Source organism: Acomys russatus, chromosome 8, assembly GCF_903995435.1.
Source record: "Acomys russatus chromosome 8, mAcoRus1.1, whole genome shotgun sequence".
NCBI lineage: Eukaryota > Metazoa > Chordata > Mammalia > Rodentia > Muridae > Acomys > Acomys russatus.
Genome location: NC_067144.1, coordinates 70,509,310 through 70,523,261, shown reverse-complemented (window position 1 = coordinate 70,523,261; position 13,952 = coordinate 70,509,310). Strand labels below are relative to the sequence as shown.

Here is a 13,952-nt window from a genome sequence, read left to right as displayed (position 1 = left end):
TCTCAAACTAGACAGCACTGTCTGCCAGTCTTGCAATTCTGCCCTCAAGTAAAAACCGCACAAAAGCTGCTAGCAGCCCCAGTTCTCCCTGGGAGGTGCCTAGCGGGATACCAAGCACCAACTTAGTACTTCCAGGTCACAGGGCCATGAGGTCACACTAACTAATTCCCCACAGACCCTGGGTACTAAAAAGCCCCCTTTAGTCTCCTATCTTCTACCTAAGAGGTCTCTAGTTTATGGATCATACCAAGTATGACCAGCAATTGCTTGCATGACCCAGATCCACCTTGGGGTGTGGGGTAGGGGTGTCCAGACGATCTTGTCTCTACACCAGGACATTTTACAGACAGACTTTGGCACATTCTGACCCTCTGGGAGGCTCCCCTGTGAGTGTGACTAGAGAAAAACTTTGTCTTTTTCATACCGGGGCCCCTGCAAACCCTCAGCAATTCTCACATTTGTACACCAAACGTGCATGTTCCTTCCTCCGCCCTTCTTCCTCCCCCCGCCCCCAGTTAGTGGTCTTTGTTTGTTTGTTTATTCTGTGAGCATGTGCTTGACTCAGTTCTCTCTTTCCACAGTGTAGAACCGTAGAACCCCGGGGGGGTTAAACTCAGGTGTCCAGGCTTGACAGCAAGCGTCTGTAAATGCTCTTCGATGCTTGCTTGCTTGCTTGTTTACCAACATGTCCTGTCTGCAGGTGGGTCTGAAATTGAGTTGGCCTTTACTTGGAAACTTTCTGCAGAGGACACCTGCTCCTGACCCATGAGACTATGGCCCTCTCCACAATGAGACCCAATCCCAAATCAGGGCCTCACTCCCTTCCTCCCTCCTTCCCTCCCTCCCTTCCTCCCAAGTTCTGAGCCACAGCCCTGTGAAGAGAGGAAATAACACATTAATATCACATTTAAAATGGTCCCGATTGTGTTCCCCTCTACAGGACAAACAACAGATGGGGGCCAGAGAGATGCCTCAGTGGCTAAGGGCACTGACTGCATGCTCTTCAGAAGACCCGGGTTCACCTCCCAGCACCCACATGACAGCTTACAACTGTCAGTAACTCCAAGATATGACCCTCTCACAGAGACATATATGCAGGCAAAACATCAACACACACAAAGTAAAAAGAAAAAGAAAAAGAAAAGAAAAAGAAGAGATAGAAAAGCCCCTCCGTGCAGAGGTGAGTGTAACACTGGGAGCCTTGCTGCCTCTTCTTAGGATAGCTCCACCCAAGGAATCTGAGGCACAGAAATTGCGTAAGGCACAGAAGTGGTGAAGCACAGAGCCTAGGTTACGCCAGCAAGAACAACCAGACCCCGGGGACAGGTCTCCTCAGGCCTCTCGATCCATTAGAAAGACCAGGTGCAAGGACATTCCCTTATCATCCTGGCACTCCACCAACGCTGCCATTAAAACCAGGAGCCAGGGAAATGTTCTGCTCTGTGCCGTTCCTTTGTTTCTTCTGTCGCTACTGGCTTCCAGAATAAAATTCTCCCAAAGGTATAGCACTCCCTCTCCTGACCTAACCCACCCCACCGCCCACCCCAACAAAGGACTATGACTTATAAGTCTCAAACCGGCTCCTTCCTGCTCAGTGAAGCAAGACCTGGGTTGCTATGGGAAGTCAGAGAGCTAAGATGGTTTCTAGGAGGTTCTGTGGCAGGCTTCAGCTGTGATGGCAAAGGCTGTGATTGGGAGCTATCTGGATTGTTCCTCAGCCTCTCAGTGATCTGATTCTCACTGGCGAACATGAGCCAGATGCTGCAGTTTGGACGCAGAAAGCTCTAGAAAAGACTGTTTGAAACATAGGGAGCTGGCGCCCCCTAGTGTCCTAGTGCGACCAGCCTCCTCGTCGTGACCTTGAGCGCTGAGCAGGTGGAAGCTTCAAGGTGGGCAGCACCAGATCCACAAGATGGTGAAACTCAAGACTCTCCCTCCGCCATCTTCCAGATCTGAGAGGTCTGAGTTTCAGAAAGAAAACCACCAACTTTTCTAATTTTTTTTTTTTCAAGACAGGGTTTCTCTGTGTAGCCTTGTCTGTCCTGGACTCGCTTTGTAGACCAGGCTGGCCTCAAACTCACAGCAATCTGCCTGCTTCTGCCTCCCGAGTGCTGGGATTAAAAGCGTGCACCACCACGCCCAGCTACTTTTCTAATTAAAAACATTTTTTTGTTGTTGTTGTTTTACATGTATGCTGGTGAGGTTGGGTGTTGCAAGTCTTTTTAATCCCAGCATTCTGGAGGCAGAGGGAGAGGCAGGTGGATCTATGTGAGCTCAAGGTCAGCCTGGTCTATAGAGCAAGTTCCAGGACAGCCAAGGCTACACAGAGAAACCCTATTTTGAAAAATAAAAACAAACAAAAATCTTCCCCTTGGGTCTGCCAATGTACCTGCGCGGATATGCCCATGTGAGCATGCAGTGCCAGAAGAGTCCAGAAGAGGGCGTCAGATCGCCCAGAGCTGGAGTTACAGGCACTTAACCACCGTCCTGGGTGCTGGGAACAGACTGGAATAGCAAAAGTCTTCCGTGCTGAGCCGGGTCTCCAGTCTCACCACCAAACTCTAGTTAAATGACTCATTGTCCCTTTCCTCTGAGTACACCTACCAGACCTTAAGGTTAAAGAGTTTAAATTCCTGTGGCCTTAAAGAGTTTAAATTCATTCCTTCCCTTTCCTGTTTAACGCCTGCTTAGCTTCCAACATACAGTCTTTGCGAGAACTCAAGTACAAAAGCCTCCAAGGTCGTTTGCTCTGTCTGGGGCTTTAAAGACGCAGAGAGGTCATGTGTGAAAGATCTGCTCGAATACAGGCTACCACCCCGTGTCCTCAAGACACAGGTGGCTCTGGACGCGCTAAAGGGCTTGTGCACGATTCTTCAAACAAAGAGAACACCGGAGAAGAACTCACTCCAACAGAAGTCCATAGGTTATGCAAACACCCCCACATCCTGTCCCCGCAAGAGGACTAGAGAAAACACTCTCTACTCTTTGTCCTAACTAGATGCCACGCTTGCAATGGAATCCAGAGACAGGTCCCCAGGCCAGGGGGATGCGTGGAAACCAGGGCGTTGAAGGAACCTTGTGCGTCCAGCTCCTCCACCCTCCAGGGAACTCAACTTGCAGCAGCTGCCTTTTGTGTCAGACATGAAAAGTGACTGGAAACCAGAGCCCAGCTGTCTACTCTTTAAGGGGCAGGGAGTCAACCAGGTAGTGGGTAGATCAAAGCAGCCACTGTTTTTTCTTGGTCGTGCTACATGCCACATGCTTGCTGTAAAAAAATAGACAGAGAGAGAGAATGTGGCTGCGCCACGTGCTTATTGTAAAAAAAAATAGAGAACGTGCCTTGTGCATTTTTAATGTGTGTAGTTAGATCTTTTGTGTGTCATGAGATAATTTTTGTAAATCTAATTTACTTATTCAGGTTTTTTGTTTGTCACCCTGTGTCACCTGAAGAGACTAGAACCTACTATATAGAACAAATTGTGCTTGAGTTTACAGTCATCTGCCTAGCTCTGTCCATTGAGTGCTGGGATTACAGGTGCACGCCACTATCCCTACCTTGAAAGCCTCTTGTTTTGTCTTGTTTTGTTTTGTTTTGTTTTGTTTTTTCAAGACAGGGTTTCTATGTGTAGTCTTGGGTGTCCTGGACTCGCTTTGTAGACCAGGCTGGCCTCAAACTCACAAAGGAAAGCCTTTAATGGCTGTATAATATACCATTCCAAACCAGCCATTACCATATCCTTGGGTATGTTTCTTTCTTTATTTATTTTTTTCTTTATTCTTTTTTTTTTTTTTTTTTTTCTATTTTTAAGTGAGTGCACTAAAGAATTAGGACATGAACCTTCATCTGGGTCTCTGGTAATGAACTATATAAATTGTTCCTGAAAGTCTAGTCTTTTCGTCTGAATACTATAATTTCAAAATGTCTCTTTCTGAATTAAAGAGCGAGTCACTTAATTTTAAGACATATTGCAGGGACTGGCACTTGCCTTGAAAGCCTGCTGACCTGAGTTTGATCCTCAGGATACATAGAAAGGTAGAAGGAGGGAACAGACTGCACAAAGGTGTCCTCTGACATCACACGAACCCCATGGCAAGTGCATTCCGTGCACATACCATAACAACAAGCAACAAGCACAGACACACCACTGAAGGTCTTGTGATGCCATGCACCTGTTTTCACTAACTGCCTCTATGCAGAAGACAAAATGGTGATCAATGTTTGTCTTGAACTGGAAGGCAGCATAAAACAAAACAGATAAGGTCTTAGATGCCTGGGTTTTGCTCCCACAATAGCCCTGCCCTTGAGCAAGTCTGTTTTATTCTATTGGCCTTGACTGTGATGTAACTAATTTTTAAACAATCTAAGTCTGTTTTGCCACCCATAAAACACATGTATACTAGGCTCACCTACATCCGAGAGTTGTCCTGAGACTCCAAATGCATGCAAACCTGGAAATTCAAACAACCATAAACTACCATGGTTGAGCTATGCTATGAGCTGAAGTGGAATAAACAATACAAAATTAGTGGAGGGCAATTTCTCGCTTGAGGACAAACTAATAAAAATATTTTAAATTCCCAATGCAGTAGATGGTCTAGAATTTCCCAAGTGCATTTGAGCCCAGAACTTTTCATTTGTTTGTTTTGTTGTTTTTCAAGACAGAGTTTCTCTGTGTAGCCTTGGCTATCTTGGACTCACTTTGTAGACCAGGCTGGCCTCAAACTCAGAGACCCACCTGCCTCTGCCTGCCGAGTGCTGGGATTAGGACGAGCACCGCTACCACCCAGCTGGAACTTTTTAGTTCTATTACATGTACTGATACCCAAATTGCTTATACGTTGCATGAACCTATACTTCAGGAAATACAGTGTGTGGCTTAATTTTACATAGAGTGTATGGTTTGATTTTACACAGAGTATAAGGTTTGTGTCCTGGTCTGGTTTCTTTTACTGTGATAACAGAAGTGGTGATGGAGCACACCTTTAAACCCAGCACTTGGGAGGCAGAGGCAGGCGGATCCCTGAGTTCAAGGCCAGCCTGGTCTACAGAACTAGTTCAAGGCCAGCCAGAGCAACAGTTCATCATAGAGAGAAGTCAACAAGAGAGCTCAAGGCAGAACAAGAAGGCAGTACCTGAGGTGCAGATACATGTTTGCTGGCTTGCTGCATGGTTTGCTCAGCCTGCTTTCATATACAGCCCAAGGACCACCTGCCCTTGCACCTGCCGCTGTCAACGGGCTGAGCCCTCCCATAGCAGTCATTAATTAAGACAATGGTCCACAGTCTTGTCTACATGCCAATATGAGAATAGCAATTTCTCAGCTGGAGTCCTTTCTTCGCAGATGTCTCCAGTTTGTGTCAAGTTGACAACAACCAGCACAGCCTGTGAAGGCAGGCGGGTTGAGATGTATCTAATCTGTATCTATATTGAGATGATAGATATAGATATCTATAGATACGGATGGATAGATACAGATGAGATGCAGATATGGATAAAGCTATAGCCCTTGCTGTTCCTTGGGGTATAAAACAGCTGTCTACACATGAGACGGTCAGTAAGATGTGCTCAGTACTGAATCAGCTCTTCATTCGGCTCATTTTAAGATAGCCTCGAAATATAATGTGCAGCCATGGTGTAAACAGAAGTGAGAGTGTACACTGGAGAACGATAGCTTCATGATGTGCCCATGTGCTCACGCGCACCTGCCAAGCTGTGCAGTTCTGAGGTTCCACTTTGTACATTATCCAAAATATGAAAAGGGTATGTCTAACGATACTCAGATATGTAGACTTTTTAAAAAGGAACAAAATAGGTATAAATTATGTGGATTGTGTTGAAAAGTCATAGAATAATTAAGTTACAGAATCAGAATGGATGATTCGGCAGCTACATTTTTATGATGTTACAATGTAGAATTTGCTTATACAAAATGCACCAATGAAGCTGGAGAGATGGCTCCGTGCTTAAGAGCACTGGCCGCTCCTGCAGAGGACCTGTGTTCAGCTCCAGCACCCATATGGCAGCTCACGGCTGCCTCTAACTACAACTCCAAGGGGCCCAATGTCCTTTTCTGTGCTCCAAGGCAACAGGTAAGCACATGGTGGACATAAATGTATGCAGGCAAACACTCATACACCTAAAACAATTTTAAAAGAATGTATTCACAACTCATATGTAATTCTGTATCCATTTTCCCTCATAATAAGGGGAAAGGCAAGATATTACCTGTGAATCTGTTTATATAAAAAGCACAAACACAAAATAAAGAATTGTTCTATGGATTCAAACTATCTTAATTGTCCTCACACAGGGTAAGGCATATTCAGTACTATAATAACAATTTTATAGTTAAGAAAATTGAGGCACAGAGACATGACCTGATTATGATTCAAGCTTGGACAGTCTGCAGCCTAAAAATATTTTGGTAAACGGTTGACAGCAGGGGCCTCTGAGTGATTGAAAAGAAGGGACTGTATTCTCCTGCTTCTCTCCCTAAAAAAAAAAAAAAAAAAAAAAAAAGATGATGATGATGGTAAAAATATTATACTCGGCCAACATGGTGGCACACGCCTGTAATCGCAGTACGAGGGAGGCAGAGGCAAGCGGATCTCTGAGTTCGAGGCCAGCCTGGTCTACAAAGTGAGTCCTTGGCAAAACAAAACAAAAACAAAGAAAAGGAACTATTACATCCTCAGAGGAGCAAAGCAACTAAAATGTATTCCTATACCTAATCTGAGCAGAACGTTTTTTGTTTGGTTTGTTTCATTTTAAACTTAGGACAGAACCCCATGTTGCAGCCAGGAACCTTGTCGTTGGATTTTAACTGTTTTTGCTGTGGAAGGAAAATTAAGAGCTGTGTCAGAAATGGGTTGGTTTTATGAATGTAGAAAAACTGGCCAAGCCTCGTACTGGTTTTTAACTTTCTACATCATGTTTGACTGAAACCTGATTTTAGTTCTGGTCTTATTCTGTCCTACACTGAAATGCACTCACCGTCAAAATACAGGAAAATACAGAAAACTGTATCAGGCCCTGTGAGGTACACTTGTGTGTTTTGTTTTTACTTGTTTAAGTAAAGCATGAAACATTGCCACAGAAGCACACTTTATCAGGGTTCTAGAAGGAAAAAGGATGTTGACGGTGTGTGTGCAAAGAATCTAAATGTAAACCTTAATTTCAGGTTTAATTTTCATATCTCGCTCGGGTTCAAGAGTCCAGCACGGACAACTGCTCCTATGGACTACAACTCCCAGCATGCAACCCATGCGCCCCAGCACGTGATGCGTACATTTCCCAGGAAGCCGAGCCGGCACGCCGGCGCGCGCGTGCGCTCTGGCACCACTTGGGTTTGACCTACAGCCGCCCGGGAAAGATGGCTGCCCCAGCAATGTCCGGGCTGTCCCGACAGGTAGAAGCTGGCGGGAGGGTCCCTCCTGGGCTGGCCGGTTCCAGGCTCCCAGCGCCGCGTGTGAGACTGTGGCTGAGGGGTCAGGCCACCCACTAGTGTCGCGGGGCCTGGCGACTGGGGCAGCTTGGGCGGATCCGGGTTTCGTCCCCGTGGGGAGTGGGCATGGGGTTGCAACATCTTGACCTTGACATCCTGGGCTCACTGTGCAGAGGAGCAGCCGGCAAAGGTGTAGGAGAGAGGATTAGGGAAAGCCATCTTGGTAAACCTGTCAGGACTAGCAGCCGGTAAGTGGTGCTGAGATTAGAACCCGTCAAGCTCCACAAATATGGAACTGAGCGTAAAAAATACCCATGTGCCTGGATCATCTTTCATGATGATTTTCATTTGCAGCACGGATAATTTTTACCAAGGCGTTGGAAAGCTTTTTAATCTTAATAGTCAATTCTAATCTAGTACATTCCAGAACTAGAAGTAGATGGCGGTGGGCTATGCCCTTGCTGTGCTGTCCGGGCTTCTCCCTTGACAGACGCAGTGCCATCCTCTTAAGACCTGAAGCCCCGTGCTAGAGAATTCATCCGTGGTCTTAGATAGCATTTCAATTCAAGTATATTTGCTTGAATCGTGACGGAGAACCCGCTCACCTTTATTGAAGTTTTTCTCAAAGATGATACGAGTATAAATCCTCCACTTTCATAAAACAGTCTTCTCAAAGGTGGTAAATTTCTTAACTTTTTTGAAAAATGTAACTTTGGGAGGTAAGCATTTTCTCTTTCAACGACCCAGCAAGGACGGTGGTGGGAAGGCATGTTGTGAAGCGATTTAAAATGATTCTCAATAAGAAATTTATTTACAGGTAATAAAGAGCGGTTCCCACTCATATAACCGACGTGGTGATATAAAGAGATATGTGCAACTATTCATTTAGATTATTTTAACATATTGCTCAGCTAATGCGCAGATCCTTCACATAACCCTGTCTGACCTATTTTCTTTTGTTCTAAAGGTGCGGAGCTTCAGTACATCTGTGGCCAGGCCCTTCTCCAAGCTCGTGAGGGTATGTTAACGTACATTCTTTTGTGGCTGGAAAGCAGATGAGAGTGTGAGTTGAACAGAAATACAGTTATGTGTCTAATGGCTAACATTTTGCCTGCAAGATTAGCAGTTCCCAGATGAGTTTCTGGGATGGAGGGGAGTGGCGTTGGGAGCCTGGTGGGCTCGTTCCTAGCCTGTAAAGGTTTTTTGGTTTTTTTTCTTTGTTTGTTTTTGTTGTTGTTGTTTTTGCCTGTAATGTTTTTAGAAATGTTTGGGGCCAGCAAGAGGGCTCAGCACTCGTGATGGCCTGAGAGTCTTCGGTTCAGTCCCTGGACCCCATATGGTGGACAGAGAGACCCTGCAAATGATATCCTATTCTCTGTTTTCTGTTCTCCACACGTGCATGTGCATGCACACACTGTGTGTGTTTAAAGGAATCTTGAATTGATTTTCCTAGTCATCCTCTATAGACTAGCGTTTTCTTTTTACGGAGAAAATTGTTCTCACAAAAGAGAAAGTGAGGAGCCCACCTAGTTGTTACAGGACTTATTTATGTAGCTCCTTGCTGCTTCTTGACTCTGGCAGCTACGAGGTATGTTTGCAGGTGCCACCTATCCCTCCCACCTCCAAACAAAGTGAGCACTGACTAGGGTCACCAGGCACCAGTATGGCAGCGGCCTGGTATGACTGTGGCCTGGGACAGACAGCTCCAGCCCTGTTAACGCAGTGCAGACTGCAGCATGGCTGCACGTGCTTGTGTGAGTTCATATGACTTTATTACTAGTTCACATGTGACAGGAGTCGTTGGACTTTCTTAGCTTACAGGTCTAAGATATCAGGGACTGTCATGTGCTCCCATCACCCAGGCCAGTCAGCTGCGTTTATCCTCTCCTTGGGAAATAGCAGAACAGACTGCTTTAAGAAAATATTAAATGGCACTCACAGGAACGCACTCCAGCCTTCTTAACGGCACCATGTTCCTTAAGACCTCTGAATGGAGCCATTTTATTCCTTCTGCGAACTTCCTGAAACAGCATAAGAGTAATAGGGAGAGTGTGCGCTTGTGCACTTCTTACACGCTGCTCTCCTGCATTGTTTATTGTTACTGAGAGTTCACAAAAAAAGCAAAGGCCCATCGTCCACAGTCTCAGGAGGGGAGAGCTGGAGGAGACGCTGGATGCCACCTTCTCTGCCCCTCCAAGGGTAGAGAGGGCCACGGCCACGGCTCTGGTTTGTGAATCCTTATTAAGCACTGTCATTGGTGAGGTAGTTAAATGGTTTGGCAGTAGGAAGTGTGGTCTTCAAATTATAAATAATTCAATTGCTGACTTAGCTGTCTCGCTCCCCCCCCCCCCCCCCCCCCCCGCCTCCCCTCCGTGTTCCCAGCCGCCTGTTCAGATCTATGGCATCGAAGGCCGCTATGCCACTGCCCTTTACTCTGCGGCATCGAAACAGAATAAGCTGGAGCAAGTGGAGAAGGAGCTGCTGCGAGTGGGGGTAAGTCGCCCCTGCTGCGCCCGCCCCTGCGCCTCTGCCGTCGGTCATTCAGCTGTGGGCTCCTAAAAAAAAAAAAACCTATAAAAAAAGAAGCTGCAATATATTAGCGTTGTAGATTCAAGTTTTCCAGCTAGAAAATAAAATCGAAATGAGTTAAGAATGGCATTTTAGAAGGGAATTTAAAGATGGAGTTTGTGCTTATAAGCCTAGATTAACCACAATGTCTTTTGAATGTATTTTCCCTTTACTAAAATTATATCTTCATGAAAATTTCTTCAGAAACTTTTCCTGGGCTCAGTTTTGTTTTGTTGTTGTTGTTTTTTGTTTGTTTGTTTGTTTTTAATTGCATTTCATTATTCATTGGGAGTTGGGAAGTGTTGGGCGTTCACAGTGCAAGCGCAGGGCTCAGGGTGCTCTCCCTCTACACTGTGAGTGCTAGGGTTCACACTGAGCCAGCAGCCTTGGCAGCAAGCGCCTCTGCCCACTGGGCCATCTGGCCATTCTTGGGTCTTTCTAATTACCTTGTCTCCAAGATGTGAAGCAAGAACGGCTGGCATCGCATTGAGACAGAACTGACAGGCCCAAGGCCACCTGGGAAAGGAAGCCTCTCTCTGCATTTTCTTCTGAAACACAAAGGAAAGAGGGCCCTTGTGAATTAGTAGAAACCCACGTGTAAATTAGGTCAGAGACTGTCTGCTTCCATTTCCTATGGGGTTGCTGCCCCTCAGGCTGTAGGGCTTCCCTAAAGGAGGAGTCGAGGAGTATGTAGTCAGTCAGTAGAGAAAAGGGGGCTCTTCTCAGTTATATTTTAAGAATATCATGTGCTTTCAGCCACACAGGCTAAAACTGTGGTCTGTGTTAGTAGATGACAGCACGAGAGCCGCTCAGGGGCTCTGTGGGAGGAGGGCCCAGCCAGGGTCTTTGAGACAGAAGCACAAAGGCCTTAGTGTACTTGGGGGTGGGGTGGTGAGGGAGACGGGGCTCACCAAGTTACATGTCACTCATGGCAGGGTGTGCACTGAGACTTTGGCTGCGTTTTGTTTTGTTTTGTTTTGTTTTTTTGGAGACAGGGTTTCTCTGTATAGCCTTGGCTGTCCTAGACTTGCTTTGTAAACCAGGCTGGCCTCAAATTCCCAGCCATCCACCTGCCTCTGCCTCCCGAGTTGTAGGATCACAGGCATGCACCACCTTGCCTGGTTTTCAAAGAATATCTTTAAACCCATGTAAAGTCAAGAACAAAAAGTGTGTAGCAGCCAGGATTGTGTGTGTGCTTTTCAGCAACTCCTGAAGGATCCCAAGGTGTCTCTTGCTGTCCTGAATCCCTACATCAAACGCTCCATCAAAGTGAAAAGCCTGAAGGACATCACAGCCAAGGAGAGTTTCTCTCCCCTGACGGCCAACCTCATGCGTGAGTGTGGGAGCGTTCCCTTAGGAAACTGTGTTTGTTTCTCTTAGTTTATTTCTTAACTGTCACACAAATAGTTGAGGCTCTTATTATATTTGTCTGGTACTGAGCTTCACACCATAAGAACTGAGCCTAACCCTCCAAGCTAATCTGGTTTCCTCCCAGCGATTCTTGTACTTTGTAGCTTTCCTGCTCCAGCTCCTCTCCTGATGTCCCCTGGACCTCTTCGCTGAGTCCCCTCCTTCCTCCTCTAACTCCTCCTCCCCTGGCTGGCAGGAAGTCCGGTCCTAGTGTCTGCCCTGCTCCGTGCCTGTAAACTGCTTTATTGGCATAGCAGGGGACAATTGGGAAGTAGTGTTTAGACAACATTGAGACAGGATTCTAAGGACAAGGATTGCAGCCACATAAGGGAGGTACAGGCACCAGAATTTGAATTTGAATTTCCCAACAACCTTAAGCCTACAGTTCCCAGTTGGAGTTTCTTAAATAACTGTTTCAGGCATGGGGAAGGGGGGGCTTAAAGGGCTTTGAGTAAGGTGTTTTGAGGCTAAATGTTAACATTGCTCTGGGTCTGACTCGGTGAGTTTCCTGTCACTTTCCCAGATGTGCTTGCTGAAAACGGTCGTCTCAGCAACACCCAGGGAGTCATCTCGGCCTTTTCCACCATCATGAGTGTTCACCGTGGAGAAGTGCCGTGCACAGTGACCACAGCGTCTGTAAGTAGCAAGCCCTTGCTGCTGCCCTGGGGGCTGTAGCTTGTCACTTGTGAAACTTCTGTGAGATTCCACTCAGAAGGCCCAGTATATATCTTATTAGAGATTTGTCTTAGGGAGCTGGGCTGCATTTAAAAGTGTTTTATGAAATAGTGATTTAGGTCCTGTTATAGCCTGAATTCTTAAATGCCATATTAAGTTCTAGGAGGGGGCATTTAACCTGTGTGTTGGTGTGCACAGGCCCTTTGGCCCGCTAGGATACAATGCGGTAGCTAACTGCCATTTCTTGGCGCTGCCATCTGCTGGGACCTTGTAATGTGTCACCGCTGTCAGGATGGTGTAAAGTTGAGGTGTATCTGTCCATGGTCAAAGAACTGCAGCCTGGCTGTGCAGGATGGGCTCAGGGTCTGAACACAGGCCTGTTCCTAGAAACCGCCTCTCCTTACACATTGTGTACCCTCCCCCGGTGAATTTATCATCTTCCCAGGGATACAGTTCAGCCAAAACCGGAAACCCATTTGGTGCATAAACAGGAGTAGATGTTGCAGCGTGCAGCCCCCGGCCTTGTCCAAAGTGTAGTTCAGTGTCTGCTGGAGCTTTCTGGGGTATGAGGGGGTTCTTGTGTGGCCTTGCCCTGAGCCTGGAACCAGTGCATTGGAAGGTACCTTGTGGCACAACCACTTCCTACCCGCAACACACACACACACACACACACACACACACACACACATGTCAGGCAGGAGTCACGGGCCTGCCCTGGGTCCTGCCCACTGTAGTGTGTTCCTCTCCTCTAACTGTGGGTGCTGTGTTGTGGTCTGTGTAAAGGATGGTTGGTTCTTTTTTCAGCCTCTAAACGAAGCTGTTCTCTCCGAGTTAAAGACGGTGCTGAAGAGCTTCCTGGGTCCAAAGCAGATCCTGAAGTTGGAGGTTAAGGTGGGTTTGGATGATGGTGGTTGTTTCCGGGCATTGTGACCGCGCTGGGGCTGCGGAGAGCATGGGTGCTGCCTGCTACCGCAGAGGCAGGCCTTAGAGGACGTGGCCCCGTCTGTGCTGTGGACGCCTGTCTCTTCTAGTCAGCCACCTCAGGCACTCTTTCCATCCACCCACCTGATCAGAGAAGGCTGTGTCTTCACATTTGCGTCCTGTTTTCTCTCCTAGACTGACCCGTCCATCATGGGTGGGATGATTGTCCGAATCGGGGAGAAGTATGTCGATATGTCCGCAAAGACCAAGATCCAGAAGCTCAGCCAGGCCATGCGGGAGATGCTCTGAGAGGCCGTCGCCTGCGCGAGCTCTCATCCTCAGAGCAACAATAAAATGCTTCCTGAACAGAGGACGTGAAGTTTCTTGTCCTTTAAGGGGCAGTGCCGGGTTTTCATCCTCCTGTTGAGGGTTAGAAAGTCCTTTGGCTGGAGGATTTGGTTTGTATGTGTTAATTCTGAGGAATTCATTGATTAAATTGACATTGCTCCTCATATGCAGTCTAGCAATGCCTACTCTGTAGACAAGGCTGGCCCTGGGTATGAGGCAACCTCGATTGCGCCTCTCAAGTGCTGAGACAGGCATGTACCACCACGCACAACTTGCGTGCTTCCTAACACTTAAAGCATGGTGCAGTGGCGCATCCCGTAACACCAGCACTCACAAGACCAAAGCAGGAACATCCTGAATTTTGAGGTCAGCCTGGGATACATAGCAAAATGCTATCTTAAAAAGCAGAACAAAATTCCACAATTCGGGGTGAAGAGCCATAGGTGGGGAAGAACACATTGCTCTCCCAGAGGCCCTCAATTCTAACCCAGTGCCCAAATCAGGCAGCTCGCGAACACCTGAAACTCCAGCTCTGGGAAGTCCGACACTTCAACCTCTGCAGGCAAAATGCAGAGTGTGAACATA

The 13,952-nt window shown here is 46.9% G+C and overlaps 1 protein-coding gene across 1 annotated transcript; it reads left to right on the top strand.

Annotated features, from left to right (window-relative positions):
- The first annotated feature begins 7,292 nt into the window (after positions 1-7,292).
- On the top strand, positions 7,293-13,390 carry Atp5po (ATP synthase peripheral stalk subunit OSCP). Its single transcript, XM_051150262.1, has 7 exons — positions 7,293-7,409; positions 8,413-8,463; positions 9,828-9,938; positions 11,217-11,346; positions 11,947-12,059; positions 12,903-12,989; positions 13,215-13,390. Exons 1-7 carry the CDS (start codon positions 7,374-7,376, stop codon positions 13,326-13,328), a joined length of 642 nt encoding a protein of 213 aa, XP_051006219.1. The 5' UTR covers positions 7,293-7,373; the 3' UTR covers positions 13,329-13,390.
- The last annotated feature ends 562 nt before the right edge of the window (positions 13,391-13,952 follow it).